The sequence below is a fragment of the Balaenoptera borealis genome (genome assembly GCF_965194805.1).
Source record: "Balaenoptera borealis genome assembly, chromosome: 15".
In the NCBI taxonomy this organism is placed as follows: domain Eukaryota; kingdom Metazoa; phylum Chordata; class Mammalia; order Artiodactyla; family Balaenopteridae; genus Balaenoptera; species Balaenoptera borealis.
This window is the reverse complement of record NC_138871.1, coordinates 62,215,755-62,235,946: the sequence shown is the minus strand read 5'-3', so window position 1 is coordinate 62,235,946 and position 20,192 is coordinate 62,215,755. Positions and strand designations below refer to the sequence as shown.

The following is a 20,192-nucleotide window of genomic DNA, read 5'->3' as shown; positions in this document are numbered from 1 at the left end:
TAGGAAGCTGGGAGGCCCTCCTGGTGCTGTTGAGAAGGTGGTTGTCTGGAGCTGTCCTTGACCTTGTCCAAAGAGTAATACATTACGAGTCTAAGGGAAGTTTTGAAATGTTTTCCCATGAAAATCGTTGAAAAAAGACCAAACTTCCATGTATCTGAGGTTGTACGAAGAAACTATTCTGGTGGTTTTATTTCAAATTGCTCAAAAAGAACCTGGTCCCGTGAAGAATTCACTTTGGGTCACATCAGGCATTATGCTCAGCAAGGAACTGGAAGCACTGGGGTAGAGTATCTTCTCTATTTCCCTCTTAAAGACAGTTATATTCTGTGAAGGAGAGCAGGCAAAAACGACTAGGTCTTCTGTGGAAGATAGTGGAAGACCAGGGATTTGGCTCTGTTGGTTGAATTTATGATGTGCTTGAAAACATCTGTGTTCTAAGCAAGTAACATAAATGGCTGCCCTCAGGATATTTAATCTGCTCTCTAGCAAATCAATACCTGCAAAGGCAAACTGCGAGGGGCGGGGGGGTTCAGAAACCTCAGAATTAGCCAATGGTGTGAGAAAAAGATAAACCAGATCCTCCATAGCCAATGAGTTTAAAGTGGCAAAAATTTTGACTATTTCCAAGTAGAAGTTTTATTTTTAATTTAATTAATTGCGGTTCAATTAATACTTTGCAAGTAAAATGTACTGTCAGTTTATTTATATATTTCTCTCCAAGTTAGTAATTATATCCTATTTCATAAAATATACAAGTGATTCTATTAAATGGCTTTTCCCTGTATGAACCTGGGCCTGCGTCTCCCTAAAGAGGCGTTACTGCCTGGTAGCATTTACCAGAGGGTATAACAGAAGAGTACTTCAGAGAAATTAGAAACTTCCCTAGGACTTGTTATGAAAGCTCAATTCCTTTAGAGTAATGGAAATGTCATAAATCACACTAGTTTTGCCCAAGGATGGCGTGAAGACTGGCTGAACCCCCGAGGCCGCTGCCAGCTCTTTAGCAATCTGTCTGGCACAGTCTCCAGGTGGCATTAAAGGCAACCAACTGTTAGCAAACATCAGGGTAAATGAGGGATCCACTTCCTGCCTTGCTAATGCCTGCAAGAGCAGACAGGATGGCCGAACTCCAACCCAATCCCAGGGCGCTGCGTGCTGACCTGCTCTCCCGCAGGAGGTAATAGCGTCAGGGTGGGGAAATGAGCAGGTGCCAGTGCTGAGCAGTGGGTCCAAACACCCGACGCCACCTCACAGCTGTCTGCACGGCTGGACAGGGCTGTGGTCGGACACTGCCCAGCATGCTGTATGATGCCAAAGAGGAGGTTGGGTGGTTCCCATGAAGAGTGCAGCTCCTTCTGTCTCAGATGCTACCCCCCTTGACCTGCTGTTCTGTGACCAAAGACGCTTCATCCCTAAGCAGGGTTAAGGCTAGAGCTGGGATGCTCTCATAGGCTGAAAACCGACCCCCGAAAACATATCCACGTCCTAATCCCTGGAACCTGTGAATGTTTCCTTATACAGCAAAAAAGGAGGAGTGGGGAGGAAGGCAGGGGGGCTTTGCTGGTGTGATTAAGTTAAGGATCTTTAGATGGGGAGGTTATCCAGGATTGTCTGGGGGCAGGGTTGTGGAAGAGACTAAATGCAATCACATGTATCCTTAAAAGAGGGAGGCAGAGGGAGATTTGACCACACAGAGGAGAAGGCCACATGGAGATGGAGCAGAGGGAGAATTGAAGATGCTGGCCTTGAAGACTGGAGGCGTGGGGCCACAAGCCAAGGAATGCCAGCAGCCACCAGGAAATGCAAGAGACAGGGAGCAGATTAGAGCCTCTGGAGGGAGCTTAGAGCCTCTGGAGGAAGCCTTAGAGCCTCTGGAGGGAGCTTAGTCCAGTGACACTGATTTCCAACTTTCAGCCTCCAGAACTGTGAGAGAATAAATTTCTGTTGTTTTAAGCCGCTGAGCACATGGTAATTTGTTAGCATCCCCAGGAAACTAATAGAGATGCACAGGTGTAGAAGTTGGCATACCTGCCATGGGTCCAGCAGACACAAGTGGCTGGTGGCTGTTGTTCCCTCCCAGGACTGCGGTGCCGTTCACTTTGGGGACCATGTTTTGTCTCCTTCTGGCGCAGACCCACGGTTCTCAATACAACGCCAAGGCCCAGTGGGCCCCGTGTCCTCATGCCCTCAACCTAACAAATTCAGACTCGTTTAAAATTACCAAAACAATCTAAATCATCACACGTGGATGAAGAGCACAATTCAGAAGAATCATCTAGATGGTCCTTACCATCTAATTAGTTCCGATACCCCATTTTATAGATGAGGAAACTGGGGTCCAGAGGAGTCAGTCGGCTAGTCATGAACCAAATCTAAACTAGCACATCTAAGACACATTGTCTAAAATAGTGAAAGCCCTGAAAGTACGCCCTATCCCCAGGCCAACACTAACTGAAACAGCAAAAAAAAAAAACACGTTCATGAACCATTGCTTCTGGTGTATGGAAAATTAATTTGACAGTTAATCATGTTTGGCCTTGTCTATGTTAATGTTGTTTGGAGCTGTCTTTTAAGTATTTTGTTATTTCATCTTTGGTTTGTTTATTGGCTTATTCCTCCATCCAGATTGTACATTCCTCCACAGCAGCTAGCACAGGACTTTGCTCATAGCTAGTGTTCAAGAAATGTTTATTTCTGCCCTGAAGAGCCTACCGGCTGTTTCGTAAGACCCAGTGTAATTCCACTTTCTTACAGGTGAGACCACAAAAGCCTATCAGAGCCCATCAGCTCCCGGGACAACAGCACAGCCAGTCCCCCTGATGCAAGTACTGGGGACCGCCGCAGCTGAAGGCACCCACACCACCTTGTCAAAGCCACCCCCATCTGCAGGCTCTACCACCAGCAGCCTCAGACCACAGCCTGTGGGCCAGAGAAGCCAGGAGCTGGGTCAGTAGGTAGACTGTGTGTTGCCATGTGCTAGAAGAGTGGAAGACTGGGGTTTTTAGAGTTAGTAGCTCTGTCTGAATGCCTGTGTATGAGCCTATCTCCTATCTTTTAAGCTGGGTGAGGGGAGAGCGCTGGAGACCTGGGCCAGGGGTGTGTGTCATGCCCTCCCAGATTCAAGGGGTAAACCTGAGCCCAGTAATAATTCAGGACCAAGCTAAAAGCTAAGCAAACTATGTAGAAGGGACTTAATATAGATTTGAAAAAAGGACTGCTGTTAATCGTACTTGGGAAGGTAGGATATGACGTGAAACTTTCCCATTGCAAAATCCCCATTTCTCCAAAAGCTCAGTTGAAGGGATAATAGATTTCTATGTAAATATTGTTGGGTTTTGTTTTGTTTTAAGGGACAAACTGAATACTCCCGGAAGTCTTCAAATATTAGAAGCAAACAAAACAAAAAGAATCCCTTTAGGAAAAGCCAGATAGCTCAAGTTTTTATTCCTTTTCTGATTGCTTTATGTCTGCCCACTTGTATCCATTTCTTAAATCATGTTTTAGGTTTTACCAAAGTCCAGTTTATGGAATTAATCTCAGTATTACATCAAATACGACCTTAGGAGCCCATTTGATAATCCAAACACCCGTTTTACACAGACTTCTACACCAGGCTTCCTGGGCAATGAGCACCTATACCAGCTCTGAAGGTCTTCTGGCAAGAGGGCGGGAAATTCCACAGCGGGAGCGTCCCTGTTGTCTCAAGCTACTTTTTCCAAATATCTCCCACCTGGTGCCACGTTTTCGTCCCAGGAGGAAGTGCCTAGGACTCGTTCTTTCAGCCTCACCTCCAGCTTCCTAACGTCAGTGCCTTGCAGCACAACCCCTTCCCCGCCTTCCATGTCAGAGCCCAGCTCCCTGGTCATCTTTCTATTCAACAAATCCAAACACTTTCAATGTGCTAGACATTCTTCTAAGCACCTGACAAATATTAACCTATTAAATCCTCAGAACAACCTTAGAAAGTAGATACATTACTTCTAGTTTGACTAATTCATCGTACTGAGGAGGAAACCAAGGAGTAGGTCAGTGAGGCAACTGGTCCCCAGCCACACAGCTGGGAAGCAGCAGAGCCGCGATTCACGCCCGGCAGCCGGCTCTCCGTGAATCCCCTTGCAGGAGGCATCCCTGCCATAAACGAACACCCGAGGCACTAACGATGCAGCACAGAATCAGGGGCCTGACCTGCCTTGACATCAGTGGGGTGACAAGATTCGAGGGTCTTAGGCACAGCCAATTCCCGCTGTGATCGGTTAGCACCAGTAACAGAACTCACAGTTCGTTCTCTCCCTGCGCCAGGCACCCTGTATGCATGACTCGTGGAAGAAGCTATAATATAAAGTCCCCAAATAAAAATACCATACAAATGATTTCTGAAATATATTAGACACTCCCCCACCATCTTGGTTCTTTCAAAGACTTTTGAGTAGCTGAGTGTGTAGGTGTCTCCTTAGAGGATGTCAGTTTTTACATAACACATATAATTAAGCCCGGGGCATATTTATTTGGCTACACCAGGAGCTTGGAAATCCTGTTGCAAGTTGGGCCTGTGCTGATGGAAAACCTCAGGCAACTTGAAGCAGTGGCTCCCAGCCTGGCAAAGCTTCCTTATTCCTGGCCTGGGGACAGGAGCTTTGGGCAGCAGCCTCGCAGCCCATCAGTGTTCGCTCTTCATCCTGGTCCAGCACCCACGTCCATGCCGCCCCACAGACTGCTAGACAAATATTCAGGGCAAGCGCTCCGTGCAGCCTGTGCCCTAATTGCTAAGAAAGGAGCCAAACTGGCGGGGGGTAGGAAGGAAGAGAAGACTTTTTAAAATGTGTATGGCCTACTCAAAGGATTTTCTGTAGGAATGAAGAAGAGTGAAGATCGGTGTTTGAATGCCTATTTTTTTTTTTTAAATAACAGCCTTATTGAGATACTCTTCACCTACCATACAATTCACCCATTTAAAGTGCACAGTTCGGGCTTCCCTGGTGGCGCAGTGGTTGAGAATCTGCCTGCCAATGCAGGGGACACAGGTTCGAGCCCTGGTCTGGGAAGATCCCACGTGCCTTGGAGCAACTGGGCCCGTGAGCCACAATTACTGAGCCTGCGTGTCTGGGCCTGTGCTCCGCAACAAGAGAGGCCGCGATAGTGAGAGGCGTGGCGCGCGCACCGCGATGAAGAGTGGCCCCCCGCTTGCCACAACTAAAGAAAGCTCTCGCACAGAAACGAAGACCCAACACAGCCATAAATAAATAAATAAATAAATTTTAAAAAATAAATAAATAAATAAAGTGCACAGTTCAATGGTTTTCAGTATACTCACAGGGTTGTGCGACCATCACCACAGTCAGTTCTAGAACATTTTCATCACCCCAAAAAGAATCCCCACACCCACTGATGGTCACTCACTGTGTCCCCCTAAGCCTTCTCTCCCCCAGCCCTGGATAACCACCAGTCTACTTTCATGAATGCCTGTCCTAGTGCTTGGCTACAGATATTCGCTGTGATATTTTAGCCCAACCATATTAAATAATATTTAATATATAGATAACTTCTTTATTTCTTCAAATAGCTGAAAATATTCTGTTAATTATGAGAGCAACTCTTCTGCTGATGGACAAGCAAGTTGCTGTTGATGCATTTATGAAGTGTTTTTTTTCCTTTCATATACGTGACTATAGTCAAAAGATTCTAGAAGTGATTGTAGATGGGGCGTGCAAGCAAAACCTGATTCATTTATTCATTCAAAACCATTTCTTGAGTGCCCACTGTGTGTCAGGCACCATTTTAGGGTCTTGGGCTACGTCGGTGAACACATCCCACCAAGATCCCTGCAGCAGGACACCTGAGAAGTGTGAGCTGGAACAGGAGCAGCCTGCATTTGGGGGTCTATGAGTCGTCTTTGCTCTACGATGAGGTAAAGATGCCCTTTCAGACAGGACACAGGAACTTGGAGGGAGTCCAGGAAAGAATAGAAACTTTGTAGTAGGAAAAGCAAGGGGTTCCCCCAGCCCTAGCCCACGAAGAGGAGCTGATGTAGGTGGCAGGACTTCAAGGAAGACGGGGCTGGACACCAAGGCCACTTCATGGCCCCCTAACTGCCCCACGGATGTGCAAACCCAACAAGGCAGAGAGGAGCACGGGACAAGTCAAGGCTGGGGCTCGGGGAGCCAAGAGCCACAGTGACAGAGACCACCCACAGGGCAGAAGCGAGGCTGTTCACGGGAGAGCCTGCCAAGGACTACCTGGGCACCCAGAGGAGCCAGGAGGTCGCAGGGCTGCATCCCGGGGCCAGAGGGGGCAGCCTGGAGAATGAGGTCCATAGTTACGCTGAGCAAAGAGTTCTGGAAAAGATGGAGAATGCGTCAGGCCCAGCTGCAGGGCCTGCTGAATCTACCACAGGCTTGGAAGGTGGAACGTGGCTTCGCCTGGCATTGTTTTCCTGGTCTGGTTCGTCTCAAGAAGTGCCATGGTTGCCTCCGCTGATCTAACATATCATCAGAATGTCCACCTTGAAGGGTAAACCAGGGAAGGGAGCAGAGCGCTACCTAGTGGCAAGGCATGGTGATGCACCTTTCTACTCCATGCCACCCCCTGACCAAGGGCAGCTAAGGAGGAGGAAGTGGTGAAACCTGGGACAGGAAGGAACCAGCATCTACAACTGCCCATCCCTTCCACGTGCAATTTCCCTTCTCAACAACATGTATCTCATCTCTGAATGTTTATCTTCCTTAAGGTGTCAGGAGAAGGTTTTTCTTAAAATCCAGTCTTACAAAATAGTAAGACAAATATTCCAAAAGAAAAATGGGTGAAGGCCATGACCAGGCAGGCCACGGAAGAACTAACAATGGCCAATAAATACAACAGAAGGCGTTCAACTTCACCAGGAGTCAAATAAATGCAAAGTAAACAATAAGATGTCATTTTTCACCAATTAACATTGGAAATTGGTAAAACACAGTTTGGGCCCAAGTATGGAGAAATGACTCAGCATTTGCACTTAAAAGAATATATCCTGGGCTTCCCTGGTGGCGCAGTGGTTGAGAATCTGCCTGCCAATGCAGGGGACACGGGTTCGAGCCCTGGTCTGGGAAGATCCCACATGCCACGGAGCAACTGGGCCCGTGAGCCACAATTACTGAGCCTGCGCGTCTGGAGCCTGTGCTCCGCAGCAAGAGAGGCCGCGATGGTGAGAGGCCCGCGCACCGCAATGAAGAGTGGTCCCCACTTGCCGCAACTAGAGAAAGCCCTCACACAGAAACGAAGACTCAACACAGTCATAAATAAATAAATAAAAAAAAGAACGTGAATTTCTTTAAAAAAAAAAAAAAAAAAAAGAATATATCCTAAGGTAATTATCAGCCAAAGTCAAAAGAAGCCTGGACACAGATGTTGTTCATGATAGAAAGATAGACGGAGACAGTTTAATCGTCCATTGTCAGAACAGTTAAAGAAATTACTATACAGCTATTAAAATATGTGCACTTACTGACAGAAGATTGGTCTGTGACAGGTTGTTAAGTCAAAGAAGCATGCTACAAAACAGGATGGGTACCAATCTCATGTTTTATAATTATGTTTTTGCACATGAGAACATGTGCATAGAAAAAGGGATAGAACACTATATACCAAAATTGTAAACCAGCCACTGCTGTATAGAGGGATTGCAGATGATTCCTTACTACCCATAGTTTATATTTTGACAGTCAGCATGTGTTCGCTTTATAATTAGAAAACAGAGCTATTTTGAGTTTGTGTCCAAATAATTGGAATGAAGACAAAGGGAATGAAAAGTTATGGCAGATAGATTTGATTCTAAGAAAAACTGATATTTTCCCATGACCTCTTATCTCTTCCCTTCCATGAAACTTGGTTCTTTCCCTCAGCTGCTTTTTATGTGGTCCCCTTTCCCCAAAAATGGACTTTGCATCTCTCTTTACAGAATCTCCCATCTCCCTCCTCCCTTTTAAAGCCTTGCTTCAGAAAAATTGCCCAGTGAATAATGGATGCTGAAGTGTATTTGATTCTCCCACAGAGTACTCAAGGATAACCCATTGTGTACCCTTAAAAATGACTGAAAGCTAATGCTATTTGCATCAATACCATGTTAATGCAGTTTAAGCAAATTGCTAAATGTTAAGTGACATTTCTATTGAAGAATTACTTTAACCCCCTCAGGAGTGGCACAGCTGAATTATTGTAAGAATAATGAAGTATAAAGAAATATGGCACTTTAGTAAAAGATGCTTACTTTGACAGTTGTGAAGTACAAGGGTTACTGTTACCTGGAATTGTCAGTTAGTGTTTTGAGTTAAATCCATTTTTTTTTTTCCGCATTTCAATGCCTCCTCCAGGGCAGGTTCAGACCACCCAAGGACAAACTTTACCTTGGTTCTGACCTTGGTAATGTCTTGCTAGGATGGATCAAGGAAAGAATGAGAACAGTTAGATTAAAATTCATGCTCTGACCAGTCAAATGTTATTACAGATTTCTGGTCCACCACCACCTACACTAACAGCCAAAATAGCCCCTGAACTAATCCAGGTAGGAACCTTAACTAATCCAGGTAAGAACCTGAACTCACCTTTCTAGCTACTGACGAAAGTTAAGCTTGTTTACATGGGGTTTGTCTTTCCAAATCCTTGTCATTGGACTCAGATTTGGACAGAAAGCATTAAACCAGATATGCCAACAAAAGATACTGCTCAAGGGCCCAACTTGTAAGGAAAGTAAGGAAGCTGTTAAATAAGCAAAGCTTTCACAATCGCCATTCCCCAGAGGCAATTTTGTGGAGGTTGTGATAGAAATTCCTAAGGATTCAGTAACTAGGCTCTTACAAACCTGAAAAGAGATACTCTCTCGGGTTTATACTTGAGGAACAAGAGTCAAAGAAAGAGAAATTTTTATCATTTCCCAGGAAAGGGCAGAGCCAATTTTGCCTGAGTAGTTCTGTGATATGGGGAATAGAAATACATTCTCTCTCCAGGAATTCTCCTATGAATTACGACACTCCCTTGGCTCCCCTTTCTTCACTTCTGTGTGCATCTCTTCAAGGTTTGGCCCAAGAACTGGGAATGCAGAGAGAAGAAACAAGTTCTCTTCTCTGAGACGCTGTTGAGGCCTGCAGAGATGAGAAAGAAAAATCTCACCCGGTTAGATGCTTTCCACAAACTCTGCTTGGGGCCTGGGCCATGAGTTGACAGACTTGAGATACAATTTCCTTTGTAGCCTCGGGGCACTAGGAACAGAAGAGTCCAGGCCTTTCTCTTGCTGGGGGATACCTGTCTGTCCTCCACAAGTTCAAAGAGTCCTAGAGACTGTAGGTTCTGTTTTGCTTTGATTCCAGACGGGAGTAGGGGCTCCACCGGGTCCCCTGGACAGGGCTAAGAGCTTCTGTGGCTTCACAACTGCACCTCTGGCAACGTACATGCTGCTGTTCAGGACAAAGGGCTTAAGGATCAGATCGCTGGGCAGGCCAAGGACTCCAAGGCCATTTTAGATCCTAACAGGCCCATGGGACAGTTCAGGCAGCCAAGCCTGGGGCACTACTTCCTCTAGTGCCCTTGGCCAGGATCTGTGCCTCCTCTGCAACCCCCAAAAGTAGAGCCAGCCACAGAAAGCTTGGCTGACTTCCAAGGCACTTTCATCAGGGGGCAAAATAAGAGAAAGCAGACTGCTGGTTGCATGTAAATCAACTGACCCTGTGTAATCCCCCCGGGTATCCAAGGGCAGGATTCTCCGGAGCTGCTTTCCAGAAACCTGGCGAGGCTGCCCGCTGCTTGCCGTCCCTGCTCTGCCGCACTTAACAAACACCTTCTCCCCGCACCTGCTGGCCTCTGCCGCTCACCTCCAGGTCATGCCAAGTTGTTTTAACTCTAGTAAGCATCTCTTTGCTCTGTCCGTTCTCAGTGCGTCGAGAGTACGTCTCTGCCAGTCCAGACACCCAAGGGCTGTCAGGGGTTTGGGTCGGCTGGAGAGGCACCCCCCACCCGCCCCCGTGCCACCCCAGGACCCGCCTCCGGGACACAGAGCAAAGACCCAGACACACGTCGCCAATCAGACTCGGCTTGGGGCATGATGGCAACAAGGCGCTTACTTGACCTCCAGCTCGTGTTTTTTCCTGCCCAGCAACCCAAGGCTGTTTTGAGCATTTGATCCCACTCCCTGTTTATAACCCTTCGTAACCTTCCCCCTGGGTCTGTAGCTCTGAGCCTCCCTTTCTCTCCACGCTCCAGTAACTAACGAAAGCTCTATCTCATTGACCGCACAGATGCTCCCAGCTCCTTTCTCAGCCTCAAAGCCTACCCCTTTCTGCAGCTCCTCCCCCTCCACCGTCACCCCTGCAGCTTTGCTTTGAGCGCCTCAGACCCTCCCGCGGACCCCCGCGTGCCCCTGCCTTGGGGCCCCTCCTCCCCCAAGGCACACAGGCCTGGACAGTGGCGAAGCCCCGCGCTTGCTCCCGCAGGCCGGGAAGCACTCGCACGCGGGGTCTTAGCTACCCTTCGACCGGCTCTCACTTCCCACATAATCGTGCATTTCAGACAAGTCACCCAATTCCTCAGCTAGAAAATCAGCAGATCCTAGAATTGGAAAGAATCGTATAAAGTGCCTCTGATCTAATTTCCCACCAAACCAAGGCATCCCTTATGGCATGACAGAGACCTTTGCCCTGTGTAGGATAACTTCCCAGTCCCATTGTTAAGCATATTATCTAGAACTTAAGCCCCGCTGCTCCTAATGTTTCTAAACTAGTACTTCTCAAAGTGTGGTCCGGGGACCTGCTTTCAGGCCTTCTCTGAGACCCTCACTTCTCTGCATACATAACTGCGTGAGGCCAGATTTTCTTCATACCCTTCAACAAAAACGAGATTTCACCACAGATCGACTGAAGGAACTGACATCAGATTCTAGCTGCCTTCTATTACGTCAGACACTGAAGAAATGCGCCACTCTTCTCATTGAATGCTTTTGTTTCAGAAAACAGTTATTTTTCATAAAAAATATTAGAATAGAATAGATAGGTCTATTGTTACTTTGAAGTGAATAAATAGTGAAATAGATGGATAGTTAATACTGTGTTTCAGATGAGAGGATGCACAGTTTTAATTTCTAACATGAGAAAAATCAGTAGACGTAGCCAATACAAACAGAGGCTCTTTGGGGGTCTTCAATATTTTTAAGAGCATAAATTAGCGAGCCTTTCAAATATATGAAAGTAGCCTTCACGTCCTCCGTTATGTCTCATCTTTTCTGGGACAAATTCCTCTCATCCCCCCAGCAGGTCCTTACGTAACTCGGCATCACACCCTCGAGCTAAACCACAGTCCGTCAGTGAGTGAGAGCAGGGCACTCAGAGCAGGACACGACGCCTCAAGGGCTGTGCCCGGGCATTGCCTCTCGCCCTAGACACGCCGGTTCCATGAAAACATCCCAAGTTCCCTGTGGGGGGAGGTTCTCTCTCATCATCCGTTCATCTCCTGCTGAACTGGCAATCACGCAAGTTCCCAGGGTTTTTTCTCAGGTATTTCTACAGAAGCAGGTCACCCCAATCCTGTAGTCTTCCTGAATCTTAATTCTGTCATTGAATATATTAACAATCCTGCCAACCTCTCTGTCATCCACCAAATTGATTAACACGCCACCTGTCTCCTTTCCAGTCACTGATAAAATTACATCACATGGGACGGAATCTCATGAGCCCCATTAAATACCCCGTCTGTGTTTAGGGCAAACCATTAACAGACCCAGGCAGCTAGGTAGGGACCTAATGATGTTGTCGTCGGCCTCAATATTTCATCCTCTCCTCCACGGGACACCGAACTTATGACCCCGAGTGATTCCTGCTTCCTCCTCCCACTATGCTTTCTGCCCACAGGTGTAACTGGACACGTCCCCAATTTAAGCCACCGCTTCCACTGCAGGGGAACTGTTCTTTAATTTTAAAAAAATTTACTGAGCGTACTACATGTCAGACACCGTGCTGTTAGAACTACAAAGATGACTCAGATATTTTCAGATTCTAGAATTCTGGGGCCTCCTCCAGCCCCCATAGGCACGCCCCTGCCCCTCCTACCGGGACCCGCTGAGACGGGACTGGAGTGACTGAAGCTAAACAACTCGGGGACTTTTCCTTGGAACCATCCTGTTGCTGCCGGGCTTCACGGTACCATGAGCTCTGTTTGATCAGATAAGCTTCACTGGCCTGGAAACCTAACAGTGGAGTTGATGTTGTTTCCACGAGAAGAGGCTGCCAAACAAATATTCCACACGGAGCTTTGGAGGGAATCCACCTGTAAACCCGGGACTGCTGACGCATCGCCGGCCTGACGGCCCCTGCCCAGGACCTCTGACTGTCCTCAGCCTTCTCTGACAGCCCTTGTGCGTCGGGCTGCAGGCACGAGGCTCCTCTGGCACAGCTGCAGCTGCTCTCCGAGTGCCCCCATCTCACTGCAGCCAGAGAAAGTTCTCCAAGGGAAATGTGCAGCCCTCGGGGCATGAAGCCAGGCCCCAGAAGGGGGGGTGCAGAGTCCCCTGGTTCCAGGGGCTGCTGCCTCTCAGACGACCACCTCCTCCTAAAATCTGCACCGGGAGTCACCGGGGAGAAGCCGGGGGGCTAAAGGGTCACCTGTGCTTCTGCCCCATAAAATTTGAGAGCCCTAAGGGCCTCCCTTAGGGGGCTCCCACTTGGGTCCCGGGCTGGTGACTTCCAGATGTGCAGGGAACAGAAGGAGCTGTAACCAGTGCAAAGGTCGTCATGGATCTTAAAACAGGAATGTTCTGGGCCCTCACGCTTCGTGTGCGTTACAGGTGTAGTTCCAGGCCTAGCTTTTCCGTGGCCTCACCCAGTACCCTGAGATGCTGAAGCGACCATGACGCCTCCCGTGTGATAAACAGGTGGTGATTACATGCAGGTGGAGCCTGCCTGCCTGGGCTTCATGTTCTGTTCTGCCACTCCGTGTGCGTCGGTTTCCTCACCTGTAAAGTGGGATCATAGCTGTACCTGACCCACAGGGTTATTGTGACTTAATGCTCGGAAGGAGCTTGGTCAGTGCATGTTCAAAATCAATACCTCTCTTAGACACTGACTGTATCTATAAGGTGACCGAGCCAGGATTATCACAAAAATAATTAGCTGTTTTTTTACGAGCACCTTTTACACTTTTCAGAGTGATTTTATATACATTTACCTTCATGTGAGGCAGGGCAGGAGAAGTCCCTATGAGCTCGGCTTTACGCAGGAGAAAACTGGAGATCAGAGAAGGTAGGTGAGCCCCCCAGATCCCCAGCTAGTGTTTTGGTAGACTCAGGATGGGCCTTCTGACTTCTGTTCTCCCCACACCACGCCCTCAGACCTCAACACCAGAGCACAAATGTTCTCACAAATCTACTTCTCATTACTACCAAATCCCAGAACACCAAGTCTGAGCTGTCCAGATATTTTTTCAGCCTTTGGCTTTTGGATGAAAGCGATTTGGTTCAAACTTGTCCCAAACAAATGAAAGTGGCATGGACAGAAGGACAGGCCTCCAGGACAGGAGTAAGAGGCTTGAAAATCCCTCATGTCAGAGAACGGTTTATCTCCTGCCAAAGTAATAGAGCCTCCAGCATTCTAATCCTTCCTCACACCCAAGGGTGCTGAAAGCCTTGGGCAAAAACTGAGACGTCACCAGCACCTTTTTTTAAGGAAAAGGGCAAAGCGCATATTTTTACCAGTAGGTGGCGATAGAGTAATGAGGCTAAAGAAGCTGAATGTTTAAACATATACATCATAAATATTTTGAACTTGGAGATCATCCCACCCAAACTGCTAATGTTACTCAAAAAGGAATTGAGGTTCATCGAGGACATGTGACTTGCTCAAGGTCCTACACCTGGTTAATGGCTGAGCCAAATTAAACTCAGTTCTCACCATTAACCCAGAACCTGCAAGAACACAGACTATCTTTCAAAATAGCCTGGCATCTTTTAATCATGCAAAAGAAAATACCACTTCATTTGAGTGTGTTAATAATTGCAGTGTGCTGGAAAGCTGATGGCCTTTAAGAAATGAAACAGTTGGTTATGCTCTCAGCCTTGAGAGCTAAAGGCAAGGGGAGAGGGGAGGGAATGAGAGAGGGAGAGAAACAGCCATTAGGGTGTCCTTACGAGGCTTCCTAATATGTTTGTGCTGCCTCTGAGCCCCTCCCAGCCATAATTCTCCAAAAGAGATCAGGGACTATTGGGTAAGAATCTCCCCTTTCCGACCACCACTGCCACTTCATCAGCACTGGTTTGTGGTGAAGGGCATTAAACAGATGGGATGCCAGGTGCCACTTTGCTCTATTCTGCTTGAGGCACACCATGAGAAGCAGAGCCTCGGTAAATGAGTGGACTGCCTGCTCCCTGAAGGGGCCAGATTTGTTCTGTGTGGTTCTAAGGAAAGAAGCACAAACAGATGGGTAAGGCAAATGTACCCAGAATGATGCTGGGCATATTTTGGGTGCTTATTGAGTGTGACGGGTGGATGGGTGGATGGAAGGATGGATGGGTGGATAAAGATTTCATATTGATACAATGAAAAGTTTTCTCAAAGTCTCAATAGTCCAAGAAGAAATGCACTACTTTGGTTGCAAATGTAATGAGTTCCCTGTCTCTGGAGGTATCCAAGCACCAGCCAGCCACTCGCTTAGGTAGAGATGTTATTGAAGCAGGTTAGGAGGTTGGTTCAAATTGAATGAGCTTTTAGGTCCCCTTGAATTCCAGGATTCCTATTATTCCATGACTCTTGGTGCACAGGGAAAGGAAGAAAAGAGTAAAGATGTTTTTGTCTTTGGCTTTAAGAGCTTTAAATGAGAAAATCCCACAGATTTCAGGTTGCTTCATCCCAAAGTCTGGTCTCATGCTTTTTTACTGAACTTTCTGCCACAGTTAGAAAACATTATCATCCTGGTAGTTCACTTGAGAGCTTCTGCTGATTTCATCTAAGTAATGAGTTTGTTTCTTTTTAATTTTGAAAATCAGGGGAAACTGAATTGTGGAAACCTGGATCGGTGCTTCTAGATGCAGGTAATTATACAGCCCATCCTCCTGGCCATGACTAGATCAAGATTCGTACAGCAGGTGGCACAGAGACTAAGCTCAGCTAGAGAAGGCTTTCCAACAGTGTCACCTCCAACATTAGGGTCTGGTGACCATGCGAAGGGCCCACTGAAACTCCTACAGGGAGGCCTGGGTAAGGGACAAGACTGGATCACTAAGGGGGAAGGAAATGTGAAGACAAAAAAGCAGAAGGGAGTGAGTTCCAGGCCCCCAAAATGGGTTAGACCCTCACTCTATCTGGGAGCACACTTTGACTTCCTTCTGTTTCTTCTTCCTTCTTTGCAAATGGGATTCAGATTTTCCCTTCACATGAATGAATGTTGTTCCCTGTTTACTGCGTTAAGTGTTTGAAACTCCAACAGCAAATGCGGCCTTCTGACTCTTGGTTCAAAGGCAGATTTTGCTGGTGGGTGGGTAAGGGGGAGATGGAGGAGAGGACTCGGGCCTCTGGACATGTATTTCTTCCCCTCCCGGAGCTCCTGGCTGAGAAATGTCATTCGTGAATTTTTTAAATGATGTGAGGAAGTGGGATGAGCAAGCTGACCTTTAATGGGAAGATGAAATCATGTGCTTTGCAAATTGGAAAAACTAACAAGCCAGGAGAAAGCTCACCGCAGCCAGGAGCGAGCAGAGCCCTTAGCACCTCCCTCCACTGGGGGAGACTCTCAGTGGCGCTACCCAGCATCCCAGAAACGGGGAGACTCACTTCTGGTTGGTGCTGCAGGTTTCACTCTGCCCAAGAAACTCATTGGCCTTACCAAGCCTAAAAAGACTCGTATTTATTGTCTTTATTTCCTTATATGATATATTTGTGAACTTGGCTCCCAGGTAAACAGCTCTGAAGAAGACCCTTGAGGCTGAAATTCAACTCACATACACCCCCTCTCAAAGCCCTAAACCCTTTTGCAACTGTACTCTGGTCTCAGACTGCTGGAGGGGAAGGGAAGCATTATAGACGCTCTTATTTGTTTGAGTTGCTTGTATCTCATCTCTTCCCCTCCAGTCTACACCCAACCCCCATTAGACTGTCCTCAGTCTCACTCATCTTTGTTCATCAACTCAGTCACTGAATGTTGACTGAGGACCACACGAAAGGTTCACGTGATGAGTGAGACACGTGCCCTGACCTCAAGATTTTCAGAATTTTACAGAGGGATAATTTACACCGGCAAAGTGCTTAATGCTTTCAGATAAGGAGACTATGGCTATCTCCTAATGGGCGGTAGGGGACAAATCTCAAGTCTCCTGACTTCAAATTCCTGTAAGCACCCAGGGGAGTACTGTGTCTCTAGTAGGCTGTCGGTAAGTATTCATTCATTCTTCTCTCTTAAGATGGGGGTGTTATGGAGAAGAGCACACTTAGTAAGCCAAGCCCCCTGAGCTGAGTGTGAATATCCATTTTGTCCCCATCCCTGGGGTGAGGCCAGATGCTTCCTGTTCTTGTAAGTCACCAAAAGTTTTACTGCTCTTTCCAGGATTTGTTCCAAAAAAAGAATTAAGCACACAGTCTTTGGAGCCAGTATCCCAGGGAGATCCAAGTAAGTTAATTGACAACTAGAAGCCCATAGTGGCTTTGACATCTGATCTGCTCTCTCTCCCCTCTCTGCACTCACTCCCACCCTAATCCGCCTCTCTCCTACCCTGGATCTATTTATCTCCTCTCTTCTGTCACTTTGTTCTAAGGGGAAAGGGAAGCTTTGGAAGGATTTACACTATCTATGTGCAAGAGGATCAGATGTTTAAAACATCACTATGGCAACAGGGTGGGGTGGAGTGGGGCGACAAGGACAAGGCGGATGAAAGGAGGAGACTCGCTTGCCAGCGAGGACAGTGGTCCAGTGGAGATGATGGTACACAGAGCTCAGAGAGGGAAGCATAAATGGAGAGAAATGGGCAAATTCAAGAGATAGAGAAGGAAGAATCCAGAGGGTTAGAGGTAGAAGTGCGAGAGAGGGAGCCATTAAAGATGATTTGGACAACTAGGGCAAATGGTGCTGCCATGAGGACCACTGGGGACCGAGCACATTGGGGCAGGAGAGTGTTTACATCTATCATCTTCTGTAAGACGTTTGGTCTAGCAGAGAGTTAACTACCCAGATCTGACATTCTGAAAGGATAGCCCAGCCAGAAATTTAGAGTTGGAAGATGATGAGCCATAGCTCAAAGCCAAAGCTGTCAGAACAGAAAATGTGACCTAGGGAGACAGGATAGAGTAAGAAGAAACAGACGACTTAAACCTGAAGACCTTTAAGACTAACTCGGTGGAAGAGAAGCCACCTGAGGATACCAGAAAGAAGGGACCAGAGAAAAAGAGGAAAACCAGGAGGGAGCTGTGTGTTGCAAGCCAAGGAGAGCACCTGCAAATTCTCCCAGAAAGTTGCGACAAGTCCGCCACCAATGGGCTGTGAGTCTCAACTCACCTCTGGGTGAGAATCACCTGAAGACTAACGTTTTTTGGGGGGTTTTTTTTTTGGCATGGACCATTTTTAAAGTCTTGATTGAATTTGTTGCAATACTGCTACTGTTTTATGTTTTGGTTTTTTGGCCGCAAGGCATGTGGAATCTTAGCTCCCCGACCAGGGATCAAACCCGCAACCCCTGCATTGGAAGGCGAAGTCTTAACCACTGGACCGCCAGGGAAGTCCCACCTAAAGACATTTTTAAAAATGAAAGGTACCAATTCCTGCCTCATACCTACTGAATCAGTCTCTCTCTAGCTCTTGCTACTTAAAGTGTGGTCTGAGGACCAGCAGAATTGACGTCACCTGGGAGCTTGTTAGAACTGCAGAACCTCAGACTCGCCCCCAGATCTACTGAATCAAGCAATTCCTTTGCATGCTAGCCCTTGAGAAGCACCGCCTGGAGTGATTCCCAGGCATCTTTATTTATTGAAGCTGCATAAGCAACTCTGATACTTATCCAGGGTTAAGAAACACTGGCCTAATATACTGGCCAACAAAAAGCGTTAATCTATAAAATTGTATCACGTTGAAGAAAACCAAAGCAATTAAGAAAATTGGTAGATTGATTACTGTAGACACTCTGTCTTACCTTTTCTTCCTCCTGCTGCAACCTCAGTGACCGTAATAAATTGCTCATGCTGGACATTTCATAACCCAGTTCTGTCCTTTCGTACTGATGTTGTCATCTTCACATCAGCATGTTTTCATCTCTGTATGAGGAAGCCACTAGGGTCTCAGTGAGCACACGCCCTGAGCGGGATCCATTGTCATTAAAACATTCTTGGGAAGGAGGAGCAAAGATGATCCCGATATCAGCCATCAGGCTAATGAGTGAAGAGAGCAAAGGAAACAGAGAAACACCTCACCTCCTTAAAACCTATGAAATCAACACATCAATCTTGAGCACAGTTCAAGATGTAAGAAATAAGGAGAGGGACTTCCCTGGTGGCACAATGGTTAAGAATCCGCCTGCCAATGCAGGGGACACGGGTTCGAGCCCTGGTCTGGAAAGATCCCACATGCTACGGAGCAACTAAGCCCATGCACCACAGCTACCGAGCCCATGTGCCACAACTACTGAAGCCCGCATGCCTAAAGCCCGTGCTGCACAACAAGAGAAGCCACCGCAATGAGAAGCCCACGCACCACAACGAAGAGAGTAGCCCCCGCTCGCCACAACTAGAGAAAGCCCACGCGCAGCAACGAAAACCCAACACAGCCAAAAGTTGAACTATGCTGACATCTGAAGGAAAACCTCTCTTCAGGAGTGCTTCTCAAACTTTAATGTGCATAGGAATCACCTGGGGATCTTGCTAAACTGAGATCTGATTCTATAGATTGGGGTGGAGCCTGGGAGTCCGTCCACATTTCCAGCATAGGTGCCAGTGGGCGGCAAGCCCTAAAGAGCATCACTGCCACCTGCTGGCGGCAATTCACATCGCAAGCCCAGACCTAGGAAAGAGGGTTGGCCCTGTTTGGGGAACATGCCAAGCCATAGAGCAGTTCTGCTTCTCTTTTGCTTTATCCCAGGCTTTAGTGGCATCTCTGAACTCCGCTTCTTGATTTTATTTACTTCTTCCAATCTTCATCTCGAGGGTCATGCTTGAGCATAGACAGTTTGGGGGCAGCAAAGGACAGGGGAAGCCAGCTGAACAGGAAGAGTCCGCAGGCCCTGACCATACAGGCACACAGGGTCTAAAAGCTTGCGAGGTCCCTAGTGAGCCGAGGCACTGATTCCAGATGCAGCGGAGTCAGCCAGGCCCAGAGAGGCGCCTGTCATCACCTACTTCTCCTCTGGTTTTGATTGCCATGCACCACAGCAACAGAATAAAGCATGTTCTCAGAACTTTTGCCCTTAACCTGCCAATTCTGTAGTGTCACTCTTTACTAAATATTTCTCATCAATTCTGCTTAAAACTGTATCAACTCATGTTCATTTCTTCCTTTCATTAAATATATATATATATATATCCCTCCTTGCCATGGAGCTTCTCCTTTTGGGGAATGGGAGGACCCCAGTCCCATGGAAGCAACACAATGCAGAGAACAGAAGTTGAGAGCAGCCTCATGGGCGATCGTGTAGGCAGCTTAGAGATCCAGGCTGGTCTGGACAGCTGCACCTTTCCCACACAGGGCAGAGCTGGCCCCCATGTCCTCCTAGACACTCCAGTCCAGAAATTTCTAATTTTACTGTCTCTCTCCTTTTCGCCCACGGAACTCTGCTTTGAAATATTTTTGTCTCCCAAATTGCAGTTGTTAAAGAACTCATTCCTCATTTTTTGTTAATCAAGGGACTATATACCTCCCAATAAGAAACTTCTGATCAGCACTGAATAATCAGTTTTATCATCCTGAGATGATATAATTTCAGTCGAGAGCAAAGAAGAAACCAACTTGGACTTCCCTGGTGGCGCAGTGGTTAAGAATACGCCTGCCAATGCAGGGGACACGGGTTCGAGCCCTGGTCCGGGAAGATCCCACATGCCGCGGAGCAACTAAGCCCGTGCACCACAGCTACTAAGCCTGCGCTCTAGAGCCCGCGAGCCACAACTACTGAGCCCACGTGCCACAACTACTGAAGCCCGTGCACCTAGAGCCCGTGCTCCAGAACAAGAGAAGCCACTGCAATAAGAAGCCCACGCACCGCAATGAAAAGTAGCCCC

The 20,192-nt window shown here is 47.3% G+C and overlaps 1 protein-coding gene across 4 annotated transcripts in view; it reads left to right on the top strand.

Moving 5' to 3' along the window:
• Positions 1 to 20,192, top strand: part of VIT (vitrin) — a 133,229-nt gene that overhangs the window by 83,193 nt on the left and 29,844 nt on the right. For 3 of the 4 annotated variants that reach the window (XM_082356751.1, XM_082356754.1, XM_082356752.1), the window contains 3 exons: positions 2,755 to 2,946; positions 14,990 to 15,034; positions 16,543 to 16,605. In XM_082356751.1, the coding sequence (XP_082212877.1) occupies positions 2,755 to 2,946; positions 14,990 to 15,034; positions 16,543 to 16,605 (300 nt within the window). The remainder of the gene's footprint in view (positions 1 to 2,754; positions 2,947 to 14,989; positions 15,035 to 16,542; positions 16,606 to 20,192) is intronic. The other variant, XM_082356753.1, reaches the window with a different exon arrangement.